Raw genomic sequence first — 18896 nt, forward strand, 5'->3', positions numbered from 1 at the left:
AATATACTTGAAGAAATTTTTATTGTTGGTCTTTATGTTTTTTGCAATATGCTCCTCATAGTCCCTTTTTGCCTGTCTGATTATAGTCTTGCATTTGATTTGTCACAGCCTGTATTCCCTTTTATTAATCTCACTTGGACTAGCTTTCCACCGCTTAAAGGAGTCCTCCTTACTTTTTACAGCTTCCATTATTTTGTTTGTTAACCATGCAGGCCTTTTCTTATACCTGTTTGTGCCTTTCCTAACTTGTGGTATATATTTTATCTGAGCTTCTAGGATTGTAGTTTTAAATAGCCTCCAAGTTTTCCCAAGGGTTTGACTGTATTTACCTTTCCTTTCAGTTTCCTCTTCACATGCCTCCTCATCTCAGAGAATTTACCCCTTTTAAAGTTAAACGTGGTTGTGCTGGTCTTTTGGGGCAACTCTGTTTATAGAAATGGTGAATTCAATAATGTTATGGTCACTGCTCCCAAGTGGTGTGATCACTTTTACATCTCTCACCAAGTCTTGGGCATTACTTAGGACCAAATCCAGGATTGCCCCACCCCTGGTAGGTTCTGAGACTATCTGCTCCATAGCACAGTCATTGAGAGCATCTAGAAACTCAATCTCTTTCTCTCGACCTGAACACATATTGACCCAGTCAATCTGCTGGTAGTTAAAATCACCTATTACGACACAGTTTTTACATTTAACCACTATCTTTAATCCTTCCATCATATTATAATCGTCCTCTCTCTTTTGATTTGGTGGGCGATAACAAACTCCCATAGTTAAATTTCCTTTTGGGCCCTATATTTCGACCCAAAGCATTTCTAGAAGGGAATCTAATTCTCTGACCTCAGTCGAACTGTATACCCTCTCTGACATACAGAGCCACCCCACCTCCAACCCTTCCCTCGCTATCCTTCCGATATAACTTATATCCAGGAATCACCATGTCCCACTGATTCTCCTCATTCCACCAAGTTTCCGAAATTTCCACAATGTCTATGTTTTCTCCCAGCACTAAACATTCCAACTTACCAATTTTACTTTGAACACTTCTAGCATTTGTATACAAACATCTATAATTTCCCAGGCAAGCTAGGCCTGCAACCTTCCTCCTGCCGCCTCGAGACTTTGGCAGACAGTCCATACTGTTTGTCACCATCTCAGTGGACAACTCTGATCCATTACCTGGTAGAAAAGTAACAGCTAACCCTTCATCTCTTCGAGATGAGTTTTTGCGAACCAGAGACATTTAATCTCCTGTCGGCTTTCCCCCAAGATTTAGTTTAAAAACTGCTCTGCCACCTTTTTGATTTTAAGCACCAGCAGCCTTTATTGAGATAGTATGGGAAGTTTTAAGCTGAAAATGACACTTTTCAGGACTGTTGGGATGTTGCTGAAGTCAAACATGATGTATCTCAGGAGTCTAAAGATAAATTTGATAACTGGAATGATCAATGGCAGATAGCAAGTCAGTAGCTAGTCATTTAAAGATAACAAGGTTGTAAAATGAGACTTGGAAAATGTAGGCTTGAATCCTAAGATTTGCTTCTGATCATGCCATTCAGTGTACATCTGTTGTGGAGTGGTTCTGTGCTGTAGAGGATGTAACCTCTGTTGTCTTTCACTGAAAGAAACTGGTGTTATTTCAGTGGAAGCATCTACCACTGGAGGAGCTTTCTTCACAGAGGGATACCACCCTTGTAACAAAATAGGATTCAGTACAAATGAAGCAAGGTTTAGGATCCATACAATAAGGATGTGTTGCTTGTTTATATTCTGTTTGCCTTGCCTGGTGTTTTCATATGACCATCTTATTCCTAGGACATGGATCCTCGTTTGATTGCGTGGAAAGGGGGTGCTGTTCTAGCTTGCCTGGACACAACACAGGAGCTTTGGATATATCAACGAGAATGGCAGCGCTTTGGTGTCCGTATGTTACGTGAAAGAGCTGCGTTTGTGTGGTGATCCACTAATACTTTAGGTAGAAAGTAGTGCCAAATATTGTTTTTCTTTTAATTTTTTAAAAATAAAGTTTTATTAAATAAAAAGGAGTGTTCTCCTCATTTGAAAAAAATGGGATGCAAAATAACCTGAGATCAGGAAATCTAAAAACCTTATTCTAATTGGAGTAATCACAATAATGTCTTGTCTATTCTGACAAAGGGAGCTTTGACTGTCAAAAAGCTTATACCCTGAGAATCTTGATGGTCTCTTGTTGGGTGCTACTGGTCTCAAATCCAGGTCTTTCACTGCAGAGCAATGTGGCTATCCTCTGAAACTGCTCTAGGCTAGTATAGCTGAACTTAGTTCTAGGAGGAAAATGTAGGGTTGGTTTGGAGGAGTCACAAAAAATCTCTACACTGGTGTGCCAGACCAAAGTTTGTTTTTTACACAGAAAACAAAGGATAAATATATTTTAATAATAAAACACAGCCCTTTTTTAACAGTCTATATAAGACACACTTCTGGTTGTTTGGAATATGTTAACTTCTTCTGTTAGAATGAATCGAAGAACCAGTTGAAAGTAAATTCACTGTAGTTTATTTGCTTGCTTTTGTTGCAGCCATCAAGAACCCCAATTTGTAATAAATATGAGGTTGCAAAGGGATTAATACTTGGAACATTTCCATCAAAAAAATTGGGATATTCATGAATGTTTCCATAGCATAGAGGTGCCAGTCTCAGATGGAAAGGAACACAAAGAGCCCATTGTTAAGAGAAAGGAGGAAAAGGCATAGGAGTTTATAGCTATTCATTAAGAGAGCAATAATGACCTTTGCAGCATGTTATATACTAAATCCCCAAAAAAGGAGGAAGCAACCTCTGGCACTCATGTCAACAGCTGCCCACCAGACCATTTTGACTGGCACTTCAGGCACCCCTGCCCAAGCAGCCCAAGCACTGACAGAACTGATGGAGCCAGAGGTGTGAGAAAAGGGGACAGTTATGGCTTATGCCCATCATCACCTCCAGATCCTGCACAGCCACCAACCAAGTTCAAGGTGAATCCAAGAGATGCTGGCAGAGCTAGTGAGAACCTGCTTGCTCCAAATGAGTCTGGCTAAGTACAACCATTATCACCCTTCATATGCCAGATGCATACTAGTATTCTCACAGGTAGTTCCTGTAATTTTTGTCAGCACTTGGATTTAAAAAAGGGTGACTACCCTGTCGTAGACTTTCTCCAATTAGTAGAACAATCATTGATACAAACTTGTTCTTAAATATATTCCAGCTACTATAAATAAATGTTACATACTTAAAGACACACAAAAAACCAAATTTAACAGCAAACCAATCTTGTTCTTGAACATGAAGCTGCCTTATACTGTTTCATATCTTTGGTCAGGATTGCCTAGTTCAACCAGCAAGCAGCTGATCTCCTGAATCTCAGTTTCCCATCATCTGCTACCTGATCCTTTCAAGTGGAGATGCAGGCACTCCTTTGCCACAGTTGCCTTCTTTATGACAGGCAACTCCCCTCCTCTTCCTTGGCAGATTGCTTCTGTGTAAATCACAGATTCCAGGGCTGGTGGAAAGGCAGCAGGCTGATAATCTGTAATATCTAGTTCTGTGTATTTTAGAAAACAGAATCAGTGCATAGGAAACGGTTTTAGAAAGACTGTACCAATTCAGTGGCATGACAGTTCATGCATTTGTTGCATGAAAATGGTTAATACACAAAATGAGCTCCTTAATTAACACTGGGGGCCAGAAAGGAGATGTTATTTTAAGAAACTGGATTTTTTTTCTTTTGGGTTTTACTACCTATGCCATAGTACTATACATGAAGTTGACTTTTCAAATTAGATAACTGCCCTTTGACTTTCTGCCTTTACTACAGCTGGAGCTCTGTAAAAGGTAAAGCTCTCTAAGAAAGGAATCAAAATCCTTCATTAGAAAATACTTTGGACAGATATTCAAGGCACTTGGGAGAGCTTTAATTGAATATGCATCATCAAAAGAAACTACCATGTACTTATGGAGAGATGACTGGTTTTTCCAGTCACTACAGAAAAGGTTATAAGCAAGAGTGAACATACACTCAGAGTTCTTATTGTGGCCTTCTACAAATCTTTTACATGCTGACTCACACTCAGGCTCCATATGGCTTAGACTAAGAAAAATTACTTTATCAGCTAATTCTTTCTGAATAGCAAGCCACTGCACTGGCCCTATTTCAGCAATTCTCCGTTTCTGCCACACATCTATAACAACATCACTTTGGCAGCGTTCACGTAGAAACTCAGCAAAAGCAAGGACTGTGTGGTGAATGCAGACATCAGGTGGATATATAAGAAGAATCTTAACCGGCACTTGTACTGCAGAATAGGAAAAGGGCCACATCTTGACTGCACCTGTAACAAGGGGTGGGGGGGACTTTTTTAGATCAATAAAGTTCAGATTTAAGTATTAATTTACCGTCAATACTGGGTGTGTGCGATAACGTCTCTTGATTTTTATGTTATAAATTCCAAAAAACAGGATATTTCCACACCTGAACACCAGGAGACAATCACTTTTTCTGAGCTAAAATGGTCACCAGGGGGAGGGGGGTCCCTGTTGCAGAGGTGCACATGCACTGAATACTATGTAGTTTCATGCAATTTAGACCTAACAGACTGACTGAGCATAACCATTTGTGGGCTAGAGTCAGTTTCATCACTCAGATCATGAAGTAAAGCTCCTGTCAGCAGATTAGACATAGGAAAATGCAAAAAATAAAGACTGCAATGCAAAAAGTGCATTTCTATACAAAGCTTCAATGTCTGTACTTAGAATACAGTGCATTTCACAGTAGCTGTAGTTGGTGATAAATTAGCTTAATTTAGCTAAGAAGACTGCAGATACTTGTAGTGAGGTGACAAGTGTATCACTTATATTTTAATCCTGTTTTAAAAGTTTTATTGTTGCACTATATGTTTAATTGCATTAATTTCAGCATCTTGAATTGCTAAATACAATGAAACCTAGTGATAAAATATAGAGACAATCAGGCCTTAAACAGATTATGCAAATCAGGAGTCATCAGTCACCCATCAAACTGTAATACATGATTACATTTAGCTTGGTAAGTACCCAGGAGTAAAGATGTAATTTAAAAAGTGCTAGTAAATGGCTGTACAATAACATGCGCTGAAACATATTGAAATATTAGTGCAATGCTGCATTTTAAATAGCATGAAATGAAGATTTGGAACCATGCCTTCCTTCCTCACAACCCTACCTTTCCAAAAACCCAGTAACAACTACTTTTTATTTAATTCCTTCCTATTATTTAAATTAGTGGCAAAGTAGGAAGAATCTGTAGCCACTGATAAAAGGAAGTCCTATATCAGTTTATCTTCCCTTATAGCCTTTGCTTTGATGGGAAAACTGGCAAGGGAAAACAAAAACATAAAATAATTCCTTTTATCACATACAATCAGATGGTTGTGGCTCCTCCAAGCTGTCTCCAGAAGTGCACAAGAAACTAAGCATGAGTATAAATGCTGCATGGATGCCTTCAACTATGTGGAGATGGTCATTGTAAGGAAATGGTCATATTGATATCAAGGAGCAACAGCTAAAGCTTTCTCTGTAAACCAAGAAAAGCCCTTACCGTGCTTCTTCTTGACATACACTACAGCAAAAATTACGCACACTTTCACACACACTGCAGCAAGTATGCAAAGATATATTCCTGTGGAATGTATCTTACTGTTGTCTGCTTCTATTAAAGAAAGGGAAAAAACCAACCTTGTAAGAAACCACTTGGAAAGAGTAAGCAAAAGTTTTAAAAAAAATGAACTTGGTTCTATACACACACAATGTGAATAGTTGTAATTCTATCCCTTAAAGAAAAAATATCCTGCACACTTGAATTTAGCTGGTTTTGGAAATCTGTATTGATTACCTTTTCTCTTACAGTCACCACTATGAATCTTACCAAACAGATAAAATGAAACACTTCCCTGACCCCTGGAATTTAGAGATGGCTTAACTGTTAAGGGTATCAACAGAGAGAGAATGCTGAAAGTGCTGGGAATTCTTCTCCCTCCCCACTCCAGTTCTAAATTAACAATTTGTATATGCTTGGTTCCACTGCAGGAGGATGAATGGTTATTCTTACATTCTTTAGTATAGCAATGAACAGAAGTATCAATAATTGAACTTTGAGTTTTTCAGGGGGTCTTTTTGCCATCCATTATGCAGCTTGTCATCATCATGGCTATGATTGACATAATTTTTTTTTAAATCAGTTGGCTGCTTGGCACTATTTTAAATTGACAAACTGTGCAAGAGAAAATGTTGGCTCACTCCAAGAGTTTGCTCACCCCTACTCTTCCCAAACCATGCTTTCCATTGAGTAACATATTTGCATATCTTGCCCTTTGGATGTAGGTCTTGTTCAAAGTCAGATAGAGACTAACAGAATGGCAAGATTTGAGTCCAGCAGCATCTTAAAAGACCAACAAGATTTTGAGGGGATAAGCTAAGCTTTCAGGAGTCAAAGTTCCCTTTGGCAGACACAAAAACTGTGGAAATCTTGTTGGTCTTCAAGTTGCTACTGGATTTGAATCTTGCTCTTCTACTGCAGACCAACATGGCTACCCACTGGAATCCAACAGGACAGCACCCCAATGCTGCCCTAAAGGCATAAAACAGAAGGGTCACTGAATAATTGAACCAACTCCCATGTTCAGAGCCAGAGTGCCAGATATAGGAGACCTGAAATACCCTTAGCCCCCTGCATTTTTGCCTTGCTTGTGAGTTTCCCAGAAGCACCTGGCTGATGGAAATAATGTGGAACTAGACCATGGTCTGCTCCAACAGGGCTATGGTTAATGTTTTTGACTGCTGTCAACAGCAAATAGAAAATAACAAACTAACCAATTGTAGTACATTTAAGTTGGTATTTAGAGTGCCTTCGACAGTCATTTCCACATCTTGGAAAATTAGGAGTTAGCTGGAAGAAGGAAAAAAGTTATAATGCAGCTGAATGAAATGCTTGCAAGACTATTTCAATTTTATGACTTCGTATAAAAGTGTGTCAAAGAACATAAAAAGATTCCTGTAACATTGTTTTTCATGCATAAATTTAAAAGCAAAATGAAAACAGACACTTCCTATTGATAGAATGGTTATTATTCATATAGCACCAAGGGTGTATATTGTATCTGCTACCAGAGAATCTCTGTATTTATTTAACTTATTTATAGTCAGCCTTTACCACAAGGACTCAAGCAGATTACACATGGCAGGGTACATGTACGGTAGTCTCTTTTAACCACAAGTGCATGTGCATGGCTGAAACTTAGCCTGCCCTTGTGAATCTGGAGTGAGGGGGATGGGCTTCCCACTCGGCCTTCCGGCTCTCTCATCAGCATGAGCCACAGCTGCTCAGCTTAGGCAGCAAGATTGCCAAGGTACCCAGCTTTCCACAGAAAAACAGGAGCAAAAGCACCAACACCCCACAGTGACCAGCTTCTGGATTTCCTAGAATCCTAGATGGTTACTGTAGTTTTAGTTTTTCTTCTCTGAGACCAGTTTGCTGCAGAGAATGATGGGGCATTGTTGGACACAATGGGCCCTTCTGTCGCTGGTGTGAGGCCTGCAGCTCAGGAAAGCTTACAGTCCCTCCAGTGGTGCATACTTCCAGAAACATGGAGTAGGTGTTATTTCGGGGAAAGGGTACTCTGAAGAGCTATAGATGACTCCTGAATTATACTGCAGCTATGAAGCAGTTCTTTCAAGAGTTCTTTCATCATCCGCTCCTATAAATCTTTTTAAATGTCCAGGTTTTTACATTTGTAAAAAAAATCTCCTGAATTTTAGCTTATGTGAAAGGCTGAAATAACTTGCCTTTCACACCACAGGGAAAGTCTCTTACACTACAAATTCACAAGGTTCTCTGGGTTTGGGAAGGAAGCAATCCCAACTATGTGAGCCAGAATTGCCAGGCTTTGATAGTTTCTAACATGGATCTTCCAGGTTTCTTATGCCTTTTAGTGAACAGATTTAAGAACTATGATGCACAGTGAGACAAAGCACATATTGTTGAAGACCTAATCATGTGGCTTTATGGGTTATATACAGTTTTGGTTGTATCCTAAAGTGATGTTTGTTGCTCTAGCTCTTCAATAGAAATTAAATGTACTTGTGAAGTTTGAAAGTGACTACATCATCTGTTTCACTCATCAGTGAATCAATGAAGTCCTTAAAAGGGGTGAAAAGTAATAGAATTTCACTTTAAGTTGTCAAAATTAAAGGTTAGCATGTTCAACAAGAGTACAACACTTCTTTTCCTTTAACATCTTAGAGGGATGGTATTGATTTCAGAATAATTATTTTCTTTCTTTCTACATTGAACAGTGTTAAAGTCTGGATCCTATGCTGCGTGAAAAGACGCTGTACTACATACACAGCAACTCTCCTGCTTTGCCCCCTTGAAATTGTGCCCCTTTGGATCACAGCATCACCAGAAGCATCATTAGTGTTCCAAAGGCGGGAGGGGGGTGCTGTAATGAGGGAATCAGCAAAAAGGGGGATTGGATTCAAGCCTAAATAATTTTCTCCATGCATGCAAACAAGCAACAATTTAGGTTGGCATGGGAAGGTAAGAATTCCCTTTGGGATTCTGCACCTTGAGTCCCAAGAAGGCCCACTAGCTCAAGGCTATCACCTGATTTGCCATGTGCTCCTATCGTGTCACAGGAGCAGGAAGAAAAGAAACCTGGTCACCAGCCAAACAAAAAATAGAGTGCTACTTCTGGGATTGCTCTAAGCAAATAGGCCAGGCTTTGCTGCAGGCAGCATGCAAAGGGTACCACATAAAATGTTCAGTCCTTTTATTAAAGATTATCAGTGGCTTGAAGAGGGGGCACTGTTTCCCCATTTCCTTTTTTAATTATTCTGTCCTTTTTCTTGGATGGCTAGTACCGTTTCCCCGAAAATAAGACCTACCCCAAAAATAAGGCCTAGCAGGATTTCTATGCATTTGTTAAATATAAGCCCCATCCCAATTATAAGACCTAGTGATGGGCATGGCTATGCAGCGTATCTGCATAGTCATGCCATGCATTTCGGCGCAGAGCAGTAAGGAAGACTGAAATACCTTTTATCTGCTACAACTCCTTTCTCCGAGCCGTTCGCACTTGCGCGGGTGCGTGAGTGGCAAGCACATCACTCCTTTCTCCTAGCCGTTCGCGCGTGCACGGGTGGTAACCGCAGTCGCAGGCATCCTATTGCGCACATGCGAATGGCTAGGGGAAAGGAGTTCATGCATCACTAGCACCAGCCCCACTGTATTTGAATAAATGTAATTGTTGTATTATACTTAATAAAAAAAATAAGACATCCCCTGAAAATAAGCCCTAGTGTGTCTTCTTGAGAAAAAATAAATATGACAGTGTCTTATTTTCGGGGAAACACGGTAATTGAGTCAGTTTCTACACTGTCTTCAGCTGACAGATTTCAAAGGATTAACTCCATACCCCCCCACACACAATGAAGTCTTCATTCAACATACTGCAATGTGGAAGCACTCTCAAAAGCTATGATAAAAATGATTTTCATGCTGATTACATTGACCTCAAGAATTACACTAAATTATTTCTAATTACTATGATTTTGGGGAAAGTGCACTTTTCTTTTTCAAACTGTACACACAGTTTAATTATTTTTGCTGAAGGTATTTGGTTCTGATTTGGTTTTTATATAATTATTCTTATGTGAAATTTAATGCTAACATTAAATTTTCAGCTTTGTCCTTGCAATTTATAAATCTGTCGGGGTTGCATATTGGTATTAAGTATGATTATAGCAATAGTATTTCACTTATCACCACCAGATCCAATTTTATTCCATTTGTACAAGTCAGTGCAATTTGTTACAGATTTAGTAAGCAATATTTGCTGGATGAAGCAGAAACATATTTGTGGGCTTGTTTCTTTGTGGTTGGTTTCTAGAAAATGCTGATATAGAACTTTTGCATGTCTGTCATATTTGATTAGAGATTAAAGAGTGTTCTTTCCACCACTTCCCTTTGTGCAGAAAACATTGTTAACACCGTCTCTGATTCCAATGATCTCATTTATGTCTTGAAAATTATTCTTCTTAAGTTTCTAACAAAGAGCAATTAAAGACAGCAAGAAAAAGCTGAAGATATTTGCAAGGGAAGGGAGAAAGGGAGAGAAAAAGAGAGAGATCTAACCAATAAACTAAACTCTCAAAAGCTGCCTTACAATTGGGCAATGTATTCAAACCTTTAATCAAAATGTGTGATATCTGGAGTAGATTCTCATACCCTACAACATTAGTGTAATGGAAGCCTCAGTGCTTCAACATCAGTCAAGAAAGCAAAGCAGTTTCAACTTCAACAAGTAAAGCCACAGTTAATACTATCATCATATCAGCATAACTGGAAAAATAAAGGTACACATCTCACTGAGCAGAAGGTCTATTTCTTTTTTTCTAATTTATCTCTTTGAATACTGGATAATATACACAATTGTTGACTTATTTCAACAAAATGAAGAAAGTATACAAGGAAACAAAAGGTTCAATGAAACTTTTATTGAAGTATGATTTAAATGTAAAAGATAAGCTTGATCTTCTTACGTGCTGGGAAAAGATGCGGAAATACAGAAGGGGGTTGAAAAGGAACATTCGCTACTGGAGCTATAGATCCAATTTGCATGGGCATGTATGAAAGATGTTCTATAGCAACTTCTCATAAATGTTGGAAACATGGACGTGTCTGCAGATTGCATATGTAATGGCCATGTCCAGCTGCACTTAAATTTTGGAAAAGGTTATCTCAGAAATCAATTGCATGTTAAGTCAAGTTGAACCCCCCCCCCCCCAAGCTATTATTTTAGTTCTTATTTTTAAAATCATGGCAAAGGACCATTTAAATATAGTTCTACATTGCATCCTTACAAAATGTAAATAGCTAAAGCATATACATCTTTCAAATACACTGGAAATTTGGAGTACATCTGGGTATTAAAAATTGGAACAATATTTCCAAGCTAAAAGAGACATCATCTGTCTGAAGGATGACAGGCAACAAGAACCCATTTTTTCCTGACATGGGGTTAGATAAAAATATGGAGCAGAGGTCCATCAGTGGCTATTAGCCAGAGTGTGTATGTGTGTGTGTGTGTGTGTGTGTAAAACTTTTTTGGCCACTGTGTGACACAGAGTGTTGGACTGGATGGGCCATTGGCCTGATCTAACATGGCTTCTCTTATGTTCTTATGTAAATCTTGTCAATCAACATTTCCTTGGATGCGTAAGAAGGGGCCACAAGACCTAAGCACTGATGCAACCTTTCCCACCCTCCTCCTCATGATCTGCCTAATTCACAGAATCAGCATTGCTGTCAGATGGGCCATCTAGCCTCTATTTAAAAACCTCCAAAGAAGAAGAGCTCACCACCTCCTGAGGAATCCCATTCTACTGAGGAACTGCTCTAATAGGCAGGAAGTTCTTCCTAATGTTTAGCCGAAAATTCTTTTAATTTAATTTCAACCCATCGGTTCTGGTCTGACCTTCTGGGGCAACAGAAAAAAAATTCTGCACCATCTCTCAGTAGTCTCCTCTCCAGGCTAAACATACCCAGCTCCTTCAACCTTTCCTCAAGACTTGGTCTCCATACCCCTCACCATCTTTGTTGCCCTCCTCTGGACATGTTCCAGCTTGTTTATATCCTTAAATTGTGGTGCCCAAAACTGAACACAATACTCTAGTTGAGCTCTAACCAGAGCAGAGTAAAGCAATACCATTACATCACATGATCTGGACACTATACTTCTGTTGATACAGCCCAAAATTGAATTTGCCTTTTTAGCTACCACAATACACTGCTGACTTATGTTCAGTGTATGATCCACAAAGACCCTTAGATCCTTTTCGCATACACTACTGCCAAGGCAAGTCTTCCCCATTCTATAATGATGCATTTGGTTTTTCCTACCTAAACATAGAACATATTTATCCTAGTTAAAATTAATTTCATTTGTTTTAGCCCAGTTTTCCAGACTTTCAAGATCATCCTGTATCCTGTTTCTGTCTTCCACTGTATTTGTGATCCCTGCCAATTTAGTATCATCTGCAAATTTAATAAGCATTCCCTCTATTTCTTCATCCAAATAATTTATAATGATTTTGAACAAAACAGGCCCCAGGACAGATCCTTGAGGCATTTCAGTTGTCACTCCTCTCCAAGAGGATGAGGAACCATTCACTAGCACTCTTTTGTTATGATCAGTCAACTAACAGTAATAGGATCCAAACCACATTTTACCAACTAGTCAACAAGAATAGTATGTGGGACCTTATCAAAAGCCTTACCGAAATCAAGATAAACTCTATCTACAGCATTCCCCTGATCCAGCAAGGTAGTCACTTTCTCAAAAAGATAAAGTTAGTCTGATATGACTTGTTCTTGAGAAACCCATACTTGCTCTTAATAATCACAGCCATCTTTTCCAAAAGCTCAAGGACTGTGATTTGTTCTAGAACTTTTCCAGGGATAGGTCTGTAGTTACTTTGATCCTCCTTTTCTTGAAGATGGGGGCAACATTTGCCCACCCCAGTCTTCTGGTACCTTACCGGTTTTCCAATAATTCTCAAAAGGAATAGACAGAGGTTTGGAAATTACATCCACATGTTCTTTCTGTACCCTTGGATGCAGTTCATCTGGCCCTGAGGACTTAGTTTCATTTAAAGAAACCAGGTGTTTATGTACTACCCCTATGCTGATTCTAGGGTACAACTCCCTTTCCTCCATATGTTCTGTTTTTGCCAGGTTGAGAATAATTTTCCTCATAAGAGAAGACTGAGGAAAAGTAGGAATCCATAATTTGCTTATCATTTGTGTCCTTACAAAAATACAACTTAAGCAAAGGTATTAGTTTCTTCTCAGAAACAGAGCAGTAGTTAAACCCTGAAGACAAGAAAATGAACAAATGTTATACTGCTGATTTATACATTATTTTGTTTATATCCTGCTTTCCTCTCCAAGGGGGCCCAAAAATGTCTTACAGCATTCTCTGTCTTCTGTTTTATCTTCACAACAACCCTGTGAAATAGGTTAGGCTGAGAGTGTGTGACTGGCTCAAGCTTACCCAGCTAGCTTCCATGGTTAAGAGGGAATGTGAACCTAATCTGAAGCTCTAACCACCACTGGCTCCATAGTAATGTTCTTAACACATATCACTTTTCTTTAAGAAAAGTAGTCGGATAGGGGGAAAATGGCAGTGTCAGCGTTCATACATGCTTAATCCTCTTTCTCTTTAGTATAAAATAAGAACAATCTAGTACAAGCTATATAGGTATAGGAAGAAATACAAGGAAATGGTTTTTCAGAAGATTTATCTTTTTATTCATAGTTAAACCTTACCTCTATGTAATTTTTGCTGCTTGGAGTATTCACTGGTATTTTTTCAGAAATTCTACTATTATTCTTCTGTTGCAAAGACACCAGAAAAAAAACTGTGTTATCCTCATTTCTTCTATATAGCTTTTTTAAAAATTCCAACACGCATATATACTCATATATTGGCTGACTGCTTGATTAAATCACCATTAAAAATAATTTACACTCATCTCCAATCTTATACCTGAACAAGAATACATACCTTGGTATGAAATACATCTCGATAAGTCTGATCACTGCATTCATCTTCAGACTCACAAATGAGGATTGTATAACTGGGACTCAAGGCACTAGCTGTAAAATTTACTTCTATTTCTGTATCCATTTTACATACAGTTATGTTTGGATCCCACAGACTTCCTGTGAAATATAAAGAAATCCCAAGCTAAGACCAATTTATTTGCAAAAAGAATTTTCATTGTGATTTTAGTGTGTTTAAGCCAAGACACAACTGTTGCCATAGCTGTAAACTTATACAGTATCAAGCAAATACAGAACTACAAGTACCTACGTACACAAATCTAATTATTCAATGTGTATACACAAAGAACAGTCACTCTTTCCAGTGAAGCATACCTCTGAAGCTCAAAAAGCATAGCCCTGTGCCATTGTTTCCCATCCCCATGTTTAGTTCACCACCTGTTTGTGTCTCATCCTTCTTTAAAAGGATCTCACGACAACATATAGATGTTTGGATCCCACAGACTTCCTGTGAAATATAAAGAAATCGCAAGCTAAGACCAATTTATTTGCAAAAAGAATTTTCATTGTGATTTTAGTGTGTTTAAGCCAAGACACAACTGTTGCCATAGCTGTAAACTTATACAGTATCAAGCAAATACAGAACTACAAGTACCTATGTACACAAATCTAATTATTCAATGTGTATACACAAAGAACAGTCACTCTTTCCAGTGAAGCATACCTTTGAAGCTCAAAAAGCATAGCCCTGTGCCATTGTTTCCCATCCCCATGTTTAGTTCACCACCTGTTTGTGTCTCATCCTTCTTTAAAAGGATCTCACGACAACATATAGATGTATCATGCTCACATGCGCTGCTCTCCCATTTTATCCCAAGATTTATTTATTTATTTATTTATTTTATGATTTATATCCCTCCCTTCCCACCAAGTGGCTCAGGGCGGCTTACAACATAATACTCCTGAGCCAGGAGAGGGGGGGGGAAACAGGCCATATAAGGGGTCTACACTTTGTAAAATATGCTTTATTATATCACACAACCCAACAATAAAACTACTAGAATAGGAAATGCCAAAGGATTTTCCAGCACCACTCTTTTGAATCATGAAGGCTTATTTCAGAGGCTTATTTTTTGAGGGGCGGCATGAATCTTTTAAAAGGCAGATATCCATTTAATAGCATCAGATAACAAGGGTATCTTGATTATGTCATTTGCTCTTTACTGGAAACATGGTAGAACAAGGACAATTAACTATATCCATAGCCTGAACTTGAATGCCTCCACAGAGTAAACAGTGTTTAACAAGTCATCATATCACCTGTGGGAGTAGGCTGAGAAGAAAGCAATGATTTGCCCAGTTGCCACCCATCTTTTTGGTTAGCACTAGGGCTACCAGACCATACCCTCAGAAGTGACATCATGGTGCAGACAACAGTGGCAAGCCTGGCACCCCTATTCACCCCCAATGTGATTCCCCACCTTGTTTCCTAGGCCATTATCTTTAAGTAATGCATCATAATTTTTTGCCATTGTGTAGGTCTCCTTTAGGCAGGAAGCATACTTTTTTAGATGAATAAAGACATAGAATGAAAGGAATCTGAAGATCGAATTACCTTTTTCTATGCATGTTTTGCTGTATTTCAGTGTATCATCTTCACAGTCTGTGAATTGCAATATTTTGATATTGAGAAGTTGTGCAAGCTTTTCATGTCAAGTTGTTGTAAACCAGGCCTCATTTGGGCAGGAGCTCACAGGAGCAGAACTCCAGAACCTCTAAATTTTATTGTGCTCTTTCTTTCTTAACCCCAATACTTGCTTCTGGACTCCATTGTTCAAACTCCCTGTGAGAATTTTGCTCAGCTCTAGTATTTGATAAACTTCCTACTATTTTCCCCCACAAAAAATAGGAAAGTAACCAAAACATATAAAGCAAACAGATGGAAATCTTCATCATGCCACTGTGGCCACATAGCAGAAAGTAATTTAAAAAGAATGATGGGAGTAAGGTTTTATTATGACAATTATAATTTAAGAAGCATTTTAAGGCAGATTCTGAGCTGATATAATTTAGAACACATTTGGGTGATGACAGGGGTGTGTGGCAGATGCAAATGAGCTGTGCTAATGAGTTCTGGCACCTTTTTTCTATGAAATAACTTCTGTTGTAAATAAATCTAGTATTTACACACAACTGCAAAATGGAAAGATATAATTGCCAACCACTAAATTATTAGTTTACCTCGAAAAACAGATTACAACACTATTACAGAATCATACATCTCCTACAGTGTTTCAGAAAACAGTCTTAAACTAGTCTACTCAGACCCTATTTGGGTCTATCTAATGGGGTTACTTCTAGGAAAGTGCTCTTAGGACTGCACTATCATGGACTGCTTCACATATTAAGCAGTGAGCTTTGTTAGAAACAGAATTCTCAATATATTACATTGCATTATAGACCTTTTACATCAGCTTTAGTAAGTACCCAAATTTTCTGTACTTGAAATAAAAAAGACATTTTCAGGATTAGGTTCATTTTAGCAAATTAAAGATTAGTTTTAAAAATGTCAGATAGAAGACCATTTTACACATATATGATAGCAACAGTGTGCAGTTACAGCATGCAGCAGCAACTATCAAACAGCAGCCTTTGGCAAGGAGGGCGGGATATAAATAAAATAAATAAATAAATAAATAAATGGGTTTTGTAATTGCACAGAGGCCATAAACTAGATGATCAAAAATGGATTAATGAGCCTGTGGGCTTTTCTGTGCACTTGACTGACTTCTGATTTTTTGGGGTAGTTGATCCACAAGAACTGGAATCAGTTTAGGCATGCTTCTTCTGTACCTCTGCCTTCCTTCTGCATTCTCACAGTTGTGGAGTCAAGTTTATTTTCTTCTGCACATGCCTTAAACCATCAGGATTTTCTAGGGAGGGTGCTGTTGTCATTGGTGGCACAGCCACTCACTGCTTTTTGTGTGTGTGTGTGCACGCGCATGCTTATATCAATATCATGGTTGAATTTTAAACATGAAAAATTAACACTTAGGGAAAGAATGGGGTGGCCTCCACTGAAACACACAAGACTGCTGAGGGGGAAAGGTAGCATTCCTGGGATGGGCTGCAGTTGGTTATTAGGAAGGGTTGACAAGAGTCCTCCCCCATGCCTGCCTGTCTTTGCACAGGGAACCATATGTGAAGTGCTATGCACTGTTCAAACTGTGCCTCTTTTCTTTTGGTGCTGGAGATGACCACCCCACTACCACCAGGGCTTTTGCATTTAAAAAAAAATCAGCAGTAAAATATTGTTATATAAATTCAGGTTCACTGAAATTCCCAGTTTTCATTTTTTAAGAAGTGTCTAACCCCTTGCATTATCTCCATAAGAGAATAGGCTAGAGGCATTTTTAAAGGAAAGCTGGGAATTCAGAGAACCTGCTAAACCTAATTTTTTTTTGTATGCTTTTATCAATAAGGTTTGTATTGAAAAATTTAAATGAAACCACATCCTCAGGGCAGGGGGAGGAAAGGGAATAGCTTGATGATGGTGAAAGTCTCATCACTGAAAAGCGGAAGGGACAAAAAAAAAAACCCTGACAGAAACATATAACACACATGGAAAAGGGTGACCACATTGGTTTCAATAAAATGACCAGGTTAAAAGAGATCTCAAAAGAACAAGACAACAAATGGGGGTGGGGAGCAAAGTAGGATTGCCATTCCCTCAGCAGCACTGGAGAAAACCCTGGTTTTCAGAGCTTCAGCCCATTGCCAGTCAGCTGGCCAGCAGGGGAAGCCCCACCCCCAAACAGGGATGTCACTGCGTGATGCCCCTGACATAATGATATCTCCAGAAGTGACATCATCATGCCAGGGATGTCACATGGGAACGCTCTGGTATTTGGACATACTCTGGTTTTGTGGCCAAAAACCATAGAGCTTGCCCAAATACCAGAGCCTATCCAATGTGATGACATCACCTCTTGTTAGGCCAAAGCCCTCCTCCTCCATCTTTAATGGACTGTGTTTACTCTGGCCCTGATGCCAGACTCCCTGGACTCTCAGTTACTATGAACCATGTTTCTTAATAAGCATATGCATCCTGCTATATTGGACTCTCAGCCTTACTTTAGTCCAATCATTTAACTGGGCACCAGCCCAACATGGACATTTTACTCTGTATGGGACCAAATAGCAAACACTCCAACTTAGCTAAGAGGCCTCCCTGCTTGTTCATGCCATTGCTGTGACTGGTCATCCCCCTGCATAGAAGGATTCCAGATCAGGCTTCCCCAAGGAGCTGCCAAGTCATGCAAAACACCACTGCAACACTGTCTAATGAAGAAAGCATATAAGAGCAGCCCTTAACCAGAAGTCATGATGGAGGGATCCTGAATCCATCTTGCTCCTGTACAGGCATGAAGGTACAACAGCAGCACATACTCAGGATGAGTCAATGCAGATGCAAACAGAGTAGCCAGCAGTTGGACAAAAGAGCTTGCTACGACACCCACACATAACAAAGGTTTGTTCCTGTCAGCCGTAGAGAAGATCACTGGGCACAAAGAAAAAGCCCAAGGAAGCAACTGTTGCTAAGGTCTTAATCCCATAATGAAGACCATCCCCATTGTGTTAGCTATGGTGTTATGGTAGATTACAATATGGCTCTAAATTGACCAACTTCTTTTCTTTGTTTAAGGTAGTTTTTCAATAGATAAGCCCATCAAGTTCCACTAATCCTATCAGGCCTCTGGAAGCCTCCCCCTGTCTGCCCCTTTTGGTGACCTAAGGAGTGACATGCATGGTGTCATGCAGTGTCATAAGTCACCTGGCCTCTAGTCATAAGTCACCTGACACTATAGCCTGAAGACACAAGGATGGTAATATAAGGCCATGTGGTCTGACAGTTCAGTGTGTCTCATTCAGCATCCCTACCCCGCTGTCTGAGCCATCCCCAATTACACAATTGGGCCCCATTATGGCTAGGGATGCTGGTAATCTCTGGCCACCCCTCCCCTTATTATCAATCATTATTGCAAAGTCTTCAAGATGGAGGTTACTATTGAAAGGGATGGGGGAAAGAACAGCCTTATCTCAGCAGTTAGCATTTGCAGTAATACTTATTGATCTGTGCTGGAGTTTATCATTCACTTCCTATAAGGAAGGAGGTACTTAAGAGTCGAGTTAGGCATTATCTCTTCACCAACGGGTGATCAAGGCTCTCCTCCAATAGTGCTGATTGCATAAGGAGCTCCCAATCTGCTTCTGG

General features: G+C 39.3%; 2 protein-coding genes across 2 annotated transcripts in view; one reads left to right on the plus strand and one right to left on the minus strand.

Moving 5' to 3' along the window:
• Positions 1-2042, plus strand: part of ACTR8 (actin related protein 8) — a 29256-nt gene extending 27214 nt beyond the window's left edge. Inside the window, exon 13 of the mRNA XM_060239779.1 lies at positions 1816-2042. Within this exon, the coding sequence (XP_060095762.1) occupies positions 1816-1959 (144 nt within the window). The 3' untranslated portion in view covers positions 1960-2042. The remainder of the gene's footprint in view (positions 1-1815) is intronic.
• A 1736-nt stretch (positions 2043-3778) lies between these two features.
• Positions 3779-18896, minus strand: part of IL17RB (interleukin 17 receptor B) — a 46066-nt gene continuing 30948 nt past the window's right edge. Inside the window, exons 6-12 of the mRNA XM_060238289.1 lie at positions 15237-15284; positions 13623-13780; positions 13385-13450; positions 6864-6943; positions 6609-6620; positions 5597-5694; positions 3779-4352 (exon numbers count right to left, since the gene is read on the minus strand). Coding sequence (XP_060094272.1) covers positions 3796-4352; positions 5597-5694; positions 6609-6620; positions 6864-6943; positions 13385-13450; positions 13623-13780; positions 15237-15284 — 1019 coding nt within the window. The 3' untranslated portion in view covers positions 3779-3795. The remainder of the gene's footprint in view (positions 4353-5596; positions 5695-6608; positions 6621-6863; positions 6944-13384; positions 13451-13622; positions 13781-15236; positions 15285-18896) is intronic.

This window comes from Heteronotia binoei, chromosome 5 (genome assembly GCF_032191835.1).
Source record: "Heteronotia binoei isolate CCM8104 ecotype False Entrance Well chromosome 5, APGP_CSIRO_Hbin_v1, whole genome shotgun sequence".
In the NCBI taxonomy this organism is placed as follows: Eukaryota; Metazoa; Chordata; class Lepidosauria; order Squamata; family Gekkonidae; genus Heteronotia; species Heteronotia binoei.